Below are 17990 nucleotides of genomic sequence, written 5' to 3'. Positions count from 1 at the left end.
GCTAAAATCATACTAGCACAAAAGTCCAGCAAGCGCTTCCAATTCCCATTAGCTTCCATATCTTCCCCACATTTTCCAATCACCCTTTTGTATCCTTCAGTTCTATTTCCAACTCTTGCATTGAAATCGCTCATTAGCACTATCCAATCCTTGCGTTGACCCTGACTACGATGTCACTCAATGCGGCGTAAAGCAAATAAAAAAAAAAAGAAACCAGTAATCGTATCTATTGTGCAACAAAGACTCAAAGCACATCACAACGAACAATGGTCAATGTAATGTTACTGCTGATCAATTTTATGAGCTTTCTGTAATGTAGACCTTCACATTTAGTTTTCTTTCGACTCTGTGATGTTAGGGTGTCTTATGAAATTATTTATAGCGTAGGCTGTAGTTCTTTATTCTCAGACTTTACATACCGGTTTTCATTAAATTCCATTTACCCCATATTTTTGCGACTCTGCGCTGATGTGGACTTAGTAAAGTAACAAAATCCAAATTCGTCAAGATCTCTTTGATCATAGCCGGTACGTTAAAAATGCATACGACATAAATGAGATTGGAAATTTAATACTATATAACATACATACATACGTACAGACAGACAGACAGACAGACAGACAGACAGACAGACAGACAGACAGACAGACAGACAGACAGACAGACAGACAGACAGAAATTACAGAAAATTAAAAAAATTTCCTTGTTACTTTGGACACGGCCGATGTAGAAATACTATCTTTTTTAAATTCTGAGCAATGTACAGACAAAACTCTTATTTTATATACCGTATTTTCTCGCATAATTAACACACCTTTTTCACTAAAATTACAGGTGAAAATCTCGTATGCGTAAATTATTCAAGGAAATCAAATACTTAAAAATTGTTTACAACTCATTTGCATTTAAAAGATATGTCAAATATAATATAAATACAAGTGGTTCAACAAATTTACGGTTATTGTCATTCTTCGCATTACAAGCTGACAATTCGACCTGAAGTGAAATAAACATGAACTAATAAAAGTATAATTCATGTAAGTACATAATAATGACGTACGGGCGGGGGGAAAAAAACTGTCCAACACGAGAAGGGCTAGACATCGAAGGAGGGACCCTTCTAGATTTCTCCAAACCGTTCTTATCCAATCTTGTACGAGTGACGTGTCCATCTTCCTTTTTCTTGGATACGAACGTGGTTCCCTCGCGGAAATTTTACTTTAGGCATTGTTTTTTGTTTTAGAACAATGAAAGGTGCAAGCTTCCTGCCATCAGCTGTTACAGCAAGCATTGCAATACATTGTTTTCTTTTGCTTCCGTTAGTGCGTACGATAACACTCATGTCCCTTTCTTATCGATTGTTCGACTTTGTGGCATAGGGAAACTGATTGCCGTCCAACCTTCAGTTCCTGTTTAGGAGATCAAATATTCCTTCACTTTACGCTTCTCAGTCACAATGTTGGCATAATGTTGTTCTTCGTCGAAGAGAAGGTCCATTTCTCCTCATAAAATTAATCAACCAGCCGCTGCTCAACTTCAAATCTGAGACACTGATTCCATGTGTAGCAGCTATTTCTTGTCCTTTAAAAATACAGCATTTCATGAGAAACGGCATATCCAACGTTGGGTAACGAAATCATATATTTAAGCAGATCCTCTTCTACTTGTGGAAACTTGCCGCTTTTTGGTCCGTGAAATGCTTTGCAAGACTTGTTGGTCGCTTGAAGTGCACTCTGTTACCAAGCTAACATACGTTGTATTCAAACACTGAATACTTGTGGCTCACTGCCCTGTTCCCGTATATTTCGGCGTAACTGATCACCACGAGTTTATATGTTTCAGTATTACTCGAATTCTTGCTCACTGTGGACTAACAAACAATTTTGATATCTCAGAAAACCCATCTCCTGTACCCGAAACTCGCAAAATATGATTGTACCAGACTGGCATAGAGCGTCACTAGTGACTTCTGCTCTGGTTCTCTCACTGAACTAGTGCAGTGGTATTTCCAACCGGCTGATAACAGCACGTTGCCCAGTATTTGGAATGACCGGTTTCGCAATAGGAAGGCTTCTGACTGAGTAGTTGAGGTCTTTATTTCAAAACGTACGCAGTGCTGCGTGATGGATGTTCGAAGAAGTGGGTGCGTCATATACGTGAACATTTCTTTTTTTTCCACTTTGGACCCAAAAATATTGGGATGCGTAAATTATGCAAGGCGTTAATTATCCGAGAAAATGCGGTATGTAGGCCTAATAGCCTCATGGGTCAAAAATAAACTTCATTCCGGTTCCTTATTGACTTCAAATATCTGAAGATGAAATACTAAAAGAATTCAATTATATTAGGTCCACCTCTTCAATACATTTCTGCCATTCATTAAATAGTCTGTTTAAAAGTTAGTTGTTTAAAATACCTTGGACATGTTTCAACCTATCTTGGAGCTCATCATCAGCAAAATAACACAGAAGAAAAACATAAAACACAAACAGTGATACATAAAAATCCGAGATAAAATACAGTGAACAAATGCAATGGGAGTTTATGTTAAAATGTACATAGCTTCAATATTAAAAATGTATTCAACAAGTACAATGGAAACTGTTAAAAATATACATGGATTCATACTTGGATAAAATAAGTTGTGAGTGTGGGTCCTACTGTATTTAGTACAATATTAGTTGGCTGGAGGAATTACTTGAATGTTGAAGACAGATGTTCTAATCTGTCATGTTTCTGCAAAACGGAACGGTTGCCAGTCAGTGTGGAGGTCAACACCGACCCAACCTAATCTACACAAGCATAGAGCTGGAGGAAAGAGGATCCTGTATATACTTGTGTTCTCTGATGCAATTAAACGGATTTTTTTAAAACTTCACTTATTTTGTCCAAGTTTGAATCCATGTACAATTTTAACAGTTTCCATTGGACTTCTTGAATATATTTTTAATATTGAACCTGTGTGCATTTTAACATAAACTCCCATTGCATTTGTTGACTATATTTTATCTCAGATTTTTATGTGTCACTGTTTTTGTTGTATGTCTTTCTTCTTTGTTATTTTGCTGATGATTACCTCTAAGCTAGGTCAAAACATGTCCAAGGTATTTTAAACAACCATGTAACTTTTAAATAGACCATTTAATAAATGGAAGAAATGTTTTGAATAAGTGGACGTAATATAATTGAATTATTTTAGAATTTCATCTTCAAATTCTTACACTGTGCTTCACTGGCTCGCGAGGCCTATTATATATTTACACTATGCTTCACTGGCTCGCGAGGCCTATTACATATATATTTGAGGAGGGTCCCGTCCCGAACTTCTACTACTATGAAGCATCATTAGACACCACTTCTTCTTAGGTATTCTAAACTTAGTTTTATGCTCAAAGAATTTACGGGCAAATTATATGCGGCAAGTGGAAAACAATTCCTTCATTTTCAATCAAGATTCATGCAAGGAGTTCTTGCCGCACCATACCATGTGTCTTGTACTTCCTCGTATTTCTCTAACTAGTTGACTGATGACAACACAAATCAACAGTATCAAAGAGAAAAGACCAGTGAACATATCCATGGTAACCTAAATCAGAGTTCTGGTTTACACACAAACTTACAACAGAAAAACATGTTCCCAACCTATACTCAGGTATGGGACAGCAGTCATTTCATTCAGGCCAATACAGTATCTCAGCCTCAACCAGCTCTACTTTTGTCTGTTAAGTAACTGCATGATTTTTTTAATAATAATGTTAACAATACTCTAATTTGTGTGTGTTTTGTTGTGTTTTACTTATCACTCTTGCATGTTATTAGGGTCTAAAGAAGTCCACTACTCCTGTAACTAGAATGCCTACAAGACCACATAAAGAGGAAATTGAAGATGTGCCTGTTCGAAGAACTGTAACCAAAAATACTGATGGAAACGGAAAACCATTGCCCATTTCTGAAAGTGAAAAAGAAATGATGACTGTTCCAATGAGTGCAACAACTCCCTCTCCTGTACCTGATAGATTAAGTGATAGGGCTGAAGTTTCTAGGAAACCTCTACCTGAAGCTACTCCCACTCGCTCTCCACCAGATAGGGCTGGAGTGGCAAAGAGCAGTAGTCAGGGTGCGAAACCTCCAGCTGAAGCTCTGACTCCATCTCCACCAGCTGATAAATCAGGTGATGGGGCTCGAGTGACAAAGGGCAGTAGTCAGGGTGGGAAACCTCCAGCCGAAGCTACTCAGACTCCATCTCCACTGGCTGATAAATCAGGTGATAGAGCTGGAGTGACGAAGGGCAGTAGTCAGGGTGGAAAACCTCCAGCTGAAGCTACTCAGACTCCATCTCCACTGGCTGATAAATCAGGTGATAGGGCTGGAGTAACGAAGGGCAGTAGTCAGGGTGGGAAACCTCCAGCTGAAGCTACTCATACTCCATCTCCACTGGCTGATAAATTAGGTGATAGGGCTGGAGTGACGAAGGGCAGTAGTCAGGGTGGGAAACCTCCAGCTGAAGCTACTCATACTCCATCTCCACTGGCTGATAAATCAGGTGATAGGGCTGGAGTGACAAAGGGCAGTAGTCAGGGTGGGAAACCTCCAGCCGAAGCTACTCAGACTCCATCTCCACTGGCTGATAAATCAGGTGATAGGGCTGGAGTGACGAAGGGCAGTAGTCAGGGTGGGAAACCTCTAGCTGAAGCTACTCATACTCCATCTCCACTGGCTGATAAATTAGGTGATAGGGCTGGAATGACAAAGGGCAGTAGTCAGGGTGGGAAACCTCCAGCTGAAGCTACTCAGACTCAATCTCCACTGGCTGATAAATCAGGTGATAGGGCTGGAGTGACAAAGGGCAGTAGTCAGGGTGGGAAACCACCACCTGAGGCTACTCACACTCCATCTCAGCACATGGCAAAGTCTAGAGAAGAATCTAAAACTGTCGTTACCAAAACGCCTGACGTAAAGTTCAAGGGTCCTGACAGTGCAGGGCTTTCTGATAGCAGTTTGAAACCTAAGACAGAGTCAAAAGAAACCAGTCCGAAAGCATCCTCTGATACAGAAAAAATCTCAAAGGATGTTCTACAACCAAGTCTGGGAACTAAGGACACAACTGGCATCCACAAAGTACAACCTGAAGAAATAGATAATGCTTCCCAAAAGAAAAATAAATTACCAGACAAAACAAGCAATGTAGTTACTGAGGAAAGTGGAAAACAAGCCAGAAAAAATTCCAAACCTGATTTGCAGCCAAAAACACAAAATGCCCATACAGCTCCTCCAGCCTTACATGCTGGAAAATCTGAAGGAGGCAGAAAACCTTTTTCCATAGAAATGCAGACTAGAGATAATCAGCAAACTGAACCTGCTGGAGTAAGTGAAAAAGCATCTACATCTTTACCTAAACCTGCAGCTGAAAAATCCAAATTACCAGTTGCTTCATCAGATCAAGTTCCAGTGGACAGTAAATCAATTCCAGCCGGTGGCCGCTCTGATGATGCCAAGGACAATTCCCAGCCAGTCCCATCAAGAAAGGATGTACCTGTGAACAGAGAAGAGAAATCAGCACCTCCTGCCAAAGTGACAAGAGAACCCCACTTAAAAGGAAGCGGACAGGCAGCTCATCAAGGAAGGGTAAAGTAACCATGCTTGTGTACTGTTACTTCGCTATTTCCTATCCCTGAGTATGGAACAACCTGCGAACTCTCAGAATTTAGACGTCTCCATCTTCCAATACTTAGTCCTTTACCAGATTTCAGTTCCAAATAATGTTCAGAATTCGTTTTAAAGGGTTCTGCTATTTAATTTCCATGCTGACATTTTAATGACAATTTTCACTCTGGTTATCTTGGAGAAAATTACCTTTTTTTAAAAGTCATCACCTTTATTAAAACATTCTGATCTCAGTGCAAGCATAGCACACAGTAGGCTTTGACGTCTATAGTCCATATTGACTACTTAGAGTGATAAACTTATACCACTGAAAAAAAAAAACAGGTGATAAAGAATCGCCTTGTCAATACTAATCAAAAAGCTATGTTAATTAACCGTGCATGTTTCTTCAACACAAGTATTTCACAATTTCAATGACTTGATTAAAATTAAAATAAATAGATGTTCATTGGTTACCACTGCTGATTTGCCTTCACAGTCTCAGAAGAATAGTTGTTTGTGTTATACAGTATGAGTGGAGCATTTTATTAGTTTAAGATCTCTGAAGATGAAAAAATAGACATTAAGTAATAGCTATATTTCAGTTGTTTATGTAATGTTATGATAATGATTGAACATCTATTTATAAATAAATCATATTTCTCCCTCTAATAAACCAATTGAACAGAAACATCTTACCATCATATGCTCCAGAGCATCACTCAGGACCAGATTTGTTTAACCAAGAATGTAAATTTTGGGAGTTATGTTGATTTAGAGTTGTGTAGATACATTGTACCCTTCATAACGGGAAGGGCGGGATGTCTTTATTCAGCGTATTATATATTAACATTTTGTACAAAAGTAAGAAAGTAATGAAGAGAAGGGTTTTGCAGAGATGCCAACTACAGCACATACTGATTACATATTTCACGATATGAGAATACTCTTTATAAATTCTCCATTTCTTTCACAATTTTGAAAAAAGAAAAAAAGTTTCATATATTGAAGAGTTCATAATAAAAGCTACAAGATAGTGACATTTGTCTACAACTTCTAACAGCATGTGTGACTTCTTTGCTGAATGCAAACTTCCAACACATGTGCTCAGTTTCTGTTCTGTTACCTGTGATTTAGTAATGAGTTGCCTGCATGTTCTGATGCCTGCTTTTGTTGCAGATTTATGTTGTGTAGTGCATCAAAGGGCAATACAAGACAATCATCATCAATTTCTCTAAATTGTATATTTGAAAGCCTTAGCTCTAAGTTTTCATTTTACTACAAAAACTAACTATAATAGTGTTAAGGGGACTGAAAGTTATTTCACACATTTTCATTGAACATTAACCTTCCCTATGCAGCAGACTGTGCTGCTACAGACAACCACCTTCAAAGGTTAACTCTCTGGTAGAAATCTTGAATGTCATTGAAGGTATTCGCATGGATTTAATTTTGTACATTAGGTACTTTGAAAGTCAACATAGCAAACTACTTCTCTTTTGACCACTAGGTGGAGATCCGTGCTTGGAATGATCTCAAACCTGTTTCAAAATTTCTCTCAACTATATACTTGAAAGTCTTTGCTCTATTTTTCATTAGCCAGGTAATAACGATGATATTCTATGACCTCGGAGCTGAAGTGCAAGTTTTGATTTGATATAAGTATAGGAAAGGAACAAACAAGTGTCGAATTAAGTCTTTTGTTTTGATGTTATGTGTGTGACTTGCATATTGAATTAGTCTTGCATTCACTGTCGGAAGCCCTGAAGATAGTCTTCTGTGGTTTGCCATTTTTGCACCAGGCAAATGCTGGGGCTGTATCTTAATTAAGGCCACAGCCGCTGTCTTCCCAATCCTAGCCCCCTTACATCCTTGCATCACCAAAAACCTTTGATGTGTTACTGAGACATTGAATCACTAGCAAAACAAAAAACAAAAAAAGTTCATTCCATTCTTGGTAACACCCTAATCCTGCTGTAGCATAATCAGTGCTCATGGTGTTGATAGATTAGAATGCCAGATAATTTTGCCAAACAAACGTTAATAGGCCAATACAAGTGAAATGCATAGAGAGAGAGTGTGTGTGTGTTTTTTGTTTTTTGTTTTCTATCAGGCTCCTTCGTGATGAGGTCATAATTTATATGTATCCCAGGACCACTATCATTTGCTGCTGAACTGCAGCTGGTGGTTTGGTCTGCATCTTGACTCTGGGATTACAGTATTCAAACCTACAACCTGAGAGTCCCTTCTTGGATAAACTGAAAGAACACTTTTACAGTGGCATGAGAAAGAGCTATAATACAAAAGGCATTTCGAAAGCAAAGCAAAACCTTCTGTGAATACTCTGATATCAGTTATTTTGGATTAATTTTCTTTTCCCCCAGCTTCTTGTTCCACAAGACATGATTTTTCAGCCGATTATTGCTTTCAGATTAGCCAGATTTATCTTATTTGTGAGGATATAAAAACTTTTTATGTAGTCATGTACTGAAGATAGTGTAAACCGCTGGTTAAAATCTGTGTGCACTGCAAACAGTATTGTGCAATTTAATCGGTTAATGTTCAGTCAAGGCATACATTGGCAAACATTTTTAAATGATAGGAAGTGGGTATGTTATTAACAGCGGGTATTTGTGTAAGATTGATTTGGGTTGGGTTAGACAGTGTAGTCTTATCTGAATGTTTAATCTTTGCTTGGTATTTTACCAAATTCTATTGTAACTATTTTCAGTTAGTTTATAGAGAAGTTTCCCTACTTTTTCCTTTTCTTTTTCGTTTTTTCTTTTTTTTCTCAAATTGGACTGAAAAATGTTCCATAGCTTTGCCCTGATGCTGTTATTGTTTTATTTACAAATGTGTTGTTTTTGTTGATATAATTGACTGAATATTGATGTGATGTGACTTTGTTTATGTGATGATGTTGTATGGACTGCAGTTTTGATTTTATGACTATTCTAGTAGACAAACATAATTTTTACCATTTGTATGTTTTTTCATTTATTCGGAATAGCTGGCCCTATTCCTAAAGTGCAATAAATTTATGACAGTTTTACAATAAAGATTTTTTTAAAACAGAATCATAAGAATTTATTTTTGTGTTATGCAGAATTTATTATTTCATGCAGCTCTCTCATATAAATTGAGCAGCATTAGCGTGCAAGACACTGGGAAGAGCCATAACTAATGGTAAGAATGTCAGGTCCTTTGCGACTGCAGCCTTTCTTCATACTCGCTTTGGGAGGCTATGTCAGTTCAAAGTGTAGAGCACCGAACATTCGCAGTTTGTCCTCTGCTCTCAGGGCACTTCACACCGTACAGTAGAACCCCAATTAACTACCGGTAATTGTCAGATTGTGTGGCGGTCTTTCCATTTTGTACATTTCATTTAGAAGTTTTGGGTGGACCCTGTCTTGGAGGTGTAAAATTCTACAGTTATTTTTTCTATTTATAGTATTAATTGTTGGAACAAATAGCATTTTATAGCATTAAATATTGGAATAAATAGAGCTTTTATTTCTATAACCTGTTATGTTATTTTACAGTGTTGAGCTTAATTGAAATGGATAAATGAAATTAAATAAAATTTTAGAAAATGGACATGTCTAACCTAACCAGTATTAGAATGTTTAGTTAAATAGCTAGACTTGTAATAGTTCCAAAATGTTGCCAAAATTGTTTCTATTACTCGGGTAAAATTTGTTCTTTGCATGCATGTGCATAGTTATACATTGAAGAAAACCCAATTTTCTTTCTCTTATAACACCGTATGAACTTCCATGTTTAACTTTATTGACAATCAGCAATTATTGTAATTTAAAAATCAACAACTGAATTATAAAAAATTATATACATCGCGTACACTTTCATGGTGGTGCCACCCTTCTCCCCTCCTCGCGAACAACGTCAATGCTGGAGAGTATAAATTTGGTCCATGTGCTCTGTAGCAGACTGAAGTAAAGTTCAGTGTTGTGAATGCACAGTTTACAGTAGTGATGGGCAACGCTCTCACTCGAGACTCTCGAGACTGACGTCGCAGATCTCGAGACTCTCGCGAGAATCTCAAGACCGATCCTCCTGTAATGCAAGCTGTGCGACGTACCAGTAAAGAAGACTGTAAACTTGATAGTATATCATTGGCAGTTATTGCGTGAAATAACGTTCTCATATGAAAACGTGTGACCCAATACATTTTGTTAAAAGCCTGGAAAAGTAGTGCATGTTCAACTATGAACCCCTTAATACCATTAACGAAAGTGAAAACAGAATGTCAGTATCTTAAACTGTTCACGACTTATTTGGGGTGGACATCTTAGCTGAATAACCATGCATAATTTGTGAATAACTGTAGATAGGATACTAGAGGCGTGCAATGTTCGAACTTGAAACGGGGAAGATGTGTTTTGCTACATATGTACCCCCATTACACATAAGTGGAACGTGTAATCTAAAATGCCCGACTTTGTTCCAATTCTTTCAGCAGGGGTGATGGGCAACGCTCTTCGATTCTCCTGTGCTGCGAGCTGTAAGACGTCACAGTAACTACGAGTGTAAGATTGATAGTTATCATCAACAGTTCTCATATGGAAACGTGTGTGACGATAAATTTTGTCAAAAGCCTAGACAAGCACTGCATGTTGAACTATGAGCTTCTTAATACCATTAACGAAACTGAAGGCAGAATGCCAGTATCTTAAACTGTTCACGAGTTATTTCAGGTGGACTTCTTAGCTGAATAACCCGTGTCATTTGTTAATGATTGTTATTAGGATGTAAACCTATCTGGATGCCTCATAATCGTTATCGGCACGGTAGCTTCTTGTGATTCAGACCGGGCCGGAGCTGTTCTGTGACGATTCCTCTTCATTTATGTTATGCGTATGTAAGTGCCAGATCATCCCAGAAGTATTTCTGCCGACGTACCGGTATTTTACTTCTTTTGAACAAGCAACACAGCAGGCTGTGCTATGTGACATCTCTTCAAAATAACCGACATCCACGACTTCATTACGTTTCATACACCGTCTTCACGTTGTCACGTACAACTAGACACAATTTCACATTGCACCGTCATATATCGAAGTACCTAATTATGACGTGAACACACTATAACATTGTAAGGAATAATTTCCTTCGTCACCAAAATATCGGTAAACACAAGCAGTGGTCATATGTTATTGAATGTGGGGTCTGATAACAATGTACACCTACCTGTCGAAAGAACTGGAGCAAACTGAAGCATTTTAGATTATACATTCTACTCATGCGCAATGGTGGTTGCATATGCAGCAAGGCGCATCTTGCCTCGTCTCGAGTTCAAGTAACGCACGCCTCTAGTATCTAGGTATGTGTACCAACAGTAGCCGACAGTTTTTGTACTTAAACCATTCATTCGTGTACCTGCCAGTGAATACAGTGCCAGAATGCGTATCCTTTATAATGACGTTATACTACGTCAAAATAGACCTCGGTAGAAATGAACGCCCTAGTCGCTTGTTGACATGTATTTACGAAATGGAGAAGGCCCGTGGTTGGCTATTCGCATACTCGGCACAAACAACATTCAGCTCCAACTTTCTGTAGGCCTACGACACGCTGCTCGCCGCACAATGCGGGGACAACGCTCTCGAGATCTCTCAAAATTTCTCGCGAGAAATAGTGCCTGCGCTAGTCTCGAGAAATCTCGAGACCTCGTGTCAGACTGCCCATCACTAGTTTACAGTATATCAGCTGATTTCATGACAAAGTTCCAAGTCATGTTATATGTAAAGAATGAAACAAGTACTTTTTTTTTTTTTTTTTTTTTCTTCCAGACTTCAATAAATAATGATATACTGTTCATAATCACTCATATTTTGCTGAACATACATTTTATAACCATTATATCCACTTATAGCATTTATTTTGTTCTATTTAGTGTGTGGTGAAACATGAATTCATATCAGGCATTAGTGTAATATATCTTTTCAATCCACTGTAGTGCTGCTGTTGTTGACAATCTGAATTCTTCCCACCTACCTGGATAAACCCAAAACTATTTGTTACAGTGTGCACAATGGTCTGACAAGGGGCTCTGCAATTACATTCTAGAAATCACAAGATGTCCCATTTGTAGAAAGAATGCCTACACCTTCTCTGACCTGTCCTGATCCTCTTCAGTCTGGTCCATGTTATGCGCAGCAGTTGGAATCTGCTAGCAGTGAAGATGTTGTGCAGGGGCAAGTCTGTAGAGTTCCTTCCAGCAGTCCTTACACTCTTCCAGAGCACTGAAATTGTCTTTTGAGCAGCATCACGAAGGGGTTGTTTTTGTGTGGAATGTGGGTGTCTTGTCCAGGACAGGTAGCGGAAGGTTACTGTAGATATTATACTCTCCATCAAGAGCATTAGGTCTTCGTAGATCAGGTGGCATCCAAACAGCAGTGGGAGCCAGTGGTTCGAAGTAGATTTGATTGTGCCAGATATGATGCATGCTGGCATTCTGTTACAGATTAGCATACTTCTTATACAAGCTGTTAAGCCACACTAGAGCACAGTACTTGGCGGTAGGAAAAACCATTGGTAAGGCCAAAGAGCGCAGGATGATTGCAGCATAACCCCATGTAGTACCACACACCTTCCGAATAACATTGTTCCAAATTTTCAGTTTCTTAGATAATTTCAACTGATGATGTTTTAATGATAAACATAGGGTTTGAGGTTGATTAAATACTTGATTGGAGAAGCTGATGAGCAATTTTATTCTTGCCAGGCATTCATTCAGGTGGAAGCAGGATACCTTTATCTTGGCCGAATTGGGCCTGAGACTCCATTTCCTGAAATAGTTTGCCAAGGTGAACAGATCCTTTGGTAAAATTTCTTTGGTTTTCTTTAGATCTTTTTGTTGTGTTGTTTAGCTAGGGCAAGTCATCGGCATAGTAGAATTTTCTGTCTGTTGTCTTGGAAAGGTCAGAGGTGTGTGTATTTAATAGTAGTGGTGACAGAACCGATCCCTGGGGTAAAAATTTCTCACTGCACTCTTCTTTTCCCCTAAACAGACCTGGAATTACCTTCACTTAGCATGTTCTTGAGAAGCAGGGTACCACAGTAGTTTCTAGATCACACCCTCCATCCAGACGGTATTAAAGGAAATGGTGAGGTCAACAAAGACAGCCGATGTAAGACTTTTCTGGCATCCAGCCCTGATGTAAGATGTTAAAGCACTTAATTGCAACAGGTGAGGCTAGGCTTAAAGCTTGCCTGTTCAACAGGAATGGGTTCTAAGTTTGTAATACCATTTCTATTATAGATAAGCATCTCAAATCTATAGCAGCAGCCAAGTAGGGCTATGGGTCTGTAACTTTCAGGTGTATTTGCTGGATTTTCAGGTTGCAAGACAGAAATTTTTGCTTTCATTAATTCAGGTGGGATTTTGTCCAAGCTGAAGAATATCCGTAAAGAGCTGTGCCGTTCATCTCTTGTATTTTCTCCCATATCTTTGAGGAGTTCTGGATAAATTCCTCAAATCCTGGAGCCTTACCAAACTTTAGTTCTTTGTGTGCATCGGTGGTAAAGGGGCACAAATAGCTTTGTGTACTCTTAATCTCAAAGCATATGTAGCATTAACTTGCACTAATAATTAAAGTGACAAAGAAAAGTGAAAAGAAAACATGCCCCCCCCCCCCCGTTTTTTTTTTTTGGCATTATTTTCATTCCTCTAACCAATATTATTTAGAATTATTTAGATAATTCATATGATGACCTCTGTGCCAAAGAAAGGAGCACTTATTTACTATACAAGGTGTAAAATAAATCTGTCATTTTAGATAGGAGAACCTTTTTTTTTGTTTTTTCAAATGACAGGTGTTCCCCTTGATTTACTTCCGTAAGGATGCTGGTGTGGCAAGCTTTCTATTTTGGTCTGTTGATACAAATAACGCTCGGAAGTGATAAAACTAAATATTATTTATTGAAGAGCAGTATAGATTTCGACAGGGCAGGTCAATGATAGACCCTATATTTACCATGAGAATACTGATGGAAAAAGAGTGGGAATATGGGAAAGATCTGATGATGGTATTCCTTGATCTAGGGAAGGCATACGGCAGTGTTAATGGAGAAGTGTGAGAAACCCTGGAAAGAAAAGGGTGCGGAAAGCAATCAAGGGAATTAGTGAAAGCAATGTATAAGAATTGTTCCAGTTGTGTCCAGACTCCAGTGGGAAGAACAGATTGGTTTAGAAACCAAACTGGACTATGACAGGGAAGTGTATTTTCTCCACTTATGTTTATAATGGTTATGGATAAAATTCTAAAGGAAACAAAGGCAAGATATTGGGGGGATATGAAAATATTGTTGTTTACAGATGTGATCTGGAGAATCAACAATACAGAGTGCAAATCAATTAGAGGTTTTAAATGACAATATTGAGAAATATGGTATGAAAATCTGTGTGGAGAAGAGCAAACCAGGGGTGATGACGAGAGGGAAAGAAGAAGGAATCGTTAGTAACAGGGGACAACACCTTGAGGTGGTTGAATACTTGAAATATTTGGGAAGTGAAATAATGCAAGATGCAAGGTTGGATTAAGGAGATCAGCAGAAGGGTACAAGCAGGAAATATGTTCTACCAGAATGTAAGGAACCTGGTGTAGAACAGAGAAGTTCCGAAATGCATACCTGCAAAGTATTCTTTTTTTTTTCCATAAAATGTATGGATTTTGAGTGTTTTACGGTTGTACGGATGAACAGTGTTATTGTACAGGTTTTGAATATCTACTCTTGTTTTTGCTTGCTGCGGTCAAATCGGATTTTTTTTACTTTCGATAGTAGCTGGTAACAACTAAGTATTTTTTTATTTTCCACCTTGTCGATACAAGGTGGGGGAAAAAAACAACTTAGTTGTGAATCTATTAAAGTGTGATACGGACCATGAAGTTGATTTTATGTAAGTAGCTGGTAATATGAGTTCCAGTGTTTGGAATTCGACCAGTAAATGTATCGATAATCACATTATCGATTATCAACAGGCTTTTGTCACCTGTTTAATCTTAGCTGCTACTTCGTTCACTGAGATGTTCCCAAACAAGTAGCAGGCTGTGATTTTGAAGAAAAGAAATCAGTGCAGAGTAGCAGGCTGTGAATTTATATATATGACAACTTTAGTAACTGCGTCGTGCTTCGTAACAGCTCAAAGGCTTTGTTTGTGTGTGGGTGTGATTCACGCCCTTCGTGGCCCTTGTCTTCCTTTGGCCGATACCTTCATTTTTCAAAGTGTCGGACCCCTTCCATTTTTTCTCTGATTAGTGTCATATAGAGGATGGTTGCCCAGTTGTACTTTCTCTTAAAACAATCATCACCACCACCACCACTGTGTGGGTGCGAGTATAATTGGCGGTAGTTCTGAAACTCGTGAAATTGTGTGAAGAATTCGTAAGTGATTTAGTATTTTTATATGTGTTTGTAATGAGTTCAATTAAGAAACGATATTATCAGTCTTTTAGGGAGGCATATTGTGCTGCATTTTCTTATTATATATGATCACAGAAAGGCGAAACATTCGCATTATGTTCCATGTGCTCATGTGATATAAACGTTTCTCACACAGGAAGAACACAATTAGTAAATCACATTAAGTCTGTTAAGCACATCTCCAATATAAATTTAAGGATGGCAGTCAGAAAACAAATTTTTTTTTTTTTTTTTACCTTTTCTTTAGCTGATCTCTTTATAGTAAGAGTGGAATGATTGTTTGCTTCATTTTTAATTGAACATAATATCCTGTTAGCTGTTGCTGATTATGCTGGTGCACTTTAAAAAAAATGTTTCCAGGTTCAGAAATTGCAAAAAAAAGTATGGCTGTGGTCGTACGAAAACTACACACAGTTCAAAAGAAATGGCTACGGATTCAAGAAGTGAACTCATTGGTGACATGCAACATGAACCATTTTCTTTAGCTACAGATGGGAGCAATAATAGTAACGCTAAGCTTTACCCTATTGTAGTCACTTGTTTTGTGTTAAAGCAGAAAAAAATAGTTATCTCAGTGTTGTCTGTCCCAGCCTTGGTGGGTGATTCATCGGGACGTAATTTGGTAATTACACAGTTAGTGTTTTACAAAATACCGATTCGATTGTGTAGCGTTCTGTTCCAACAATGCTCCAGTCATGATTGGAAAGAAGAATGAAGTTGCTGCTGTTTTAAGGGAAGTACAATCATCTGTCTTCGTACTGGGTTGTTCATGCCATTTAACTTGGCTGCTGGGTAGTGTTCAAGCAATTTGCCTGTTAAAAGTTGATGAACTATTAGTCGAAATCTTCTATTATTTAGAAAAGAGCTGTAAGAGGAAGGAATGCCTTAAGAAATTCCAAGAGCTTCACAATCGTCGTCATAAGACCTTCTGTGTCGGAGTCAAGATGGCGGCTAGAGGAGACACGCGCAAGCTTAGTGCTGCTGCAGTTTGTGTTGTTTGTGTGGTAATAATCAGAGTTGTTGCGCTTTACGGTTCTTTGCACGGGTCTATTCGAGTTAAGGAATCGGTGTGTGCAAGTGAAAAAGTGAGTTCTCCTTTTGCATGGCTACTAGCAGAGAGAAACTACTACATTCCGGCGTTCTCTCTGACTGGATGCACCATTTTTCCAGACTTATAGGCGCCTCCCTACTAGCTCGGAGCCGAACAAGCCTAAGCCTGGTCGCTCGGCGATTAGGGCTTGCTTTGCCTCCTACTACTGGCTGGAGATGTCCACTTAAACTCCGGTCCCACCACTTGTGAAATGAAAACAGACATAAACATCTATTGTCAGAATGTGCAAAGCCTAAACAATAAGTTGTCTGATTGTGAACTATCCCTGCCAGACGTAAGAGAAGTTGACGTGATTGGACTTACTGAAACATGGCTCCCTTGGGCTAGTGACAGTGAACTACCACTCAATGCTAATTACAGCATATTCCGTCGTGATCGCGCTACTCTAGGTGGTGGAGTGATGCTAGCAGTAAATAGTGCATTACCATGTAAATGGACAGATCTCGAACGGAACTGTGAGTTAGTGTGGGTGGAGCTACTCTTTCCTCGACGCCCTGTACTTGTGGGATGTTACTACAGACCACCAAACAGCCCATTCTGTAACCTTGAACAGTGCCTGGACTCAGTCATTGCAGCGCTCCCTCATGATGAAGTAATTTTAATGGGCGACTTTAACCTGTCTATAAAGTGGTCTTCTCCAACTACTGGACAGTCAGCTAACAACTGTGACATACTTTATAGACAGTTTTATTAATGGCCTCAGACTGAAACAGTATAATATGTATCCAACCCGTGGACCCAACACCCTGCACATCATACTCTCCTCATTAGAACTTAAAACAATAACCCCAGGTAGAAACCTTTTCCTGTGCGACCACCAGTCCCTCGATGCTACATTCCTCCTTCCCCACCCCTCCTCAAAGCCTCACAGCAGGACATCCTACCGTCCTACCTACATCTGGCGCCATGCCGACTGGCCTGCAATGTGTCGTGCCCTGGAATGCCTTCCCTGGAGTCTGCTCGAAATACCTGATATCGAATCGGCTCTTGACCTGCTGTACGACTGGCTGCAAGCTGCAATTAAAGACTTCGTACCTGCAAAACGGGATACTACCAGCAAACATCAACACTGGATATCACAAGAGACCAGACTGATACTATTTAATAAAAAGAGAGCTTGGCGCCTGTGGAAAGACTTCCCTAACCCACACACTCACAATACCTTCGTTAAAATCTGCCGCCACGCGAGGTTTATGGTCAGAAGAGACTACAAAACACACGTAGACACTGTCACTGAAAATGTCCGCAGCAATCCCAAGCGCTACTGGAGTCTCATCAACACACGGAGAAGGACGGAGCGGATTCCTGTCAGCATGAACCACAACGATGCAACAGCAGATGGCGCCGGTCGCAATGAACTGTTCAACAGGTATTTCTTCTCCAACTTCTCCCCTCCCGTAAAAAACCAACCGCTCCCTCCCGTTGGTACAGCTTCAAACAGAACCCTATCAAGCATAACTACCACACCAAGTGAAGTTCATAACCTTCTTCAGACTCTTCGTACCAACAAAGCTACCGATGCCGACACTATAGGTCCCCTTTTCCTAAAAAATACTGCCAGCACTCTTTGCGTCCCTCTCTCTAAATTATTTAACCGATGTTTTGCCGCGGGCTATTTTCCTATTACCTGGAAACAGGCAAATATTGTTCCACTTCTCAAATCAGGCAACAAATTTAATGTTTCATCTTACCGACCAATCTCTATTCACCCCACACTATCCTTTATCTTTGAAAAAATTATACACCAGCGTCTCCTCGCATTTACTTTGCCGTATATCTCAACCAAGCAGCA

At 39.2% G+C, this 17990-nt stretch overlaps 1 protein-coding gene across 12 annotated transcripts in view; it reads left to right on the top strand.

The window, feature by feature from the left end:
* The window catches only part of Asph (Aspartyl beta-hydroxylase), a 294582-nt gene that overhangs the window by 99059 nt on the left and 177533 nt on the right, over positions 1-17990 (top strand). For 3 of the 12 annotated variants that reach the window (XM_067152554.2, XM_068228883.1, XM_067152553.2), the window contains exon 8: positions 3820-8720. The exons of the other annotated variants lie outside the window; for them this stretch is intronic. In XM_067152554.2, coding sequence (XP_067008655.2) covers positions 3820-5634 — 1815 coding nt within the window. In that variant the 3' untranslated portion in view covers positions 5635-8720. Of the gene's footprint in view, positions 1-3819; positions 8721-17990 lie in introns of those variants that run through there. 12 annotated transcript variants of the gene reach the window in all.

Source organism: Anabrus simplex, chromosome 8 (genome assembly GCF_040414725.1).
Source record: "Anabrus simplex isolate iqAnaSimp1 chromosome 8, ASM4041472v1, whole genome shotgun sequence".
Classification (NCBI taxonomy): domain Eukaryota; kingdom Metazoa; phylum Arthropoda; class Insecta; order Orthoptera; family Tettigoniidae; genus Anabrus; species Anabrus simplex.
Note: the sequence above shows the minus strand (reverse complement) of the source record. Positions and strands in the feature narration are given on the sequence as shown.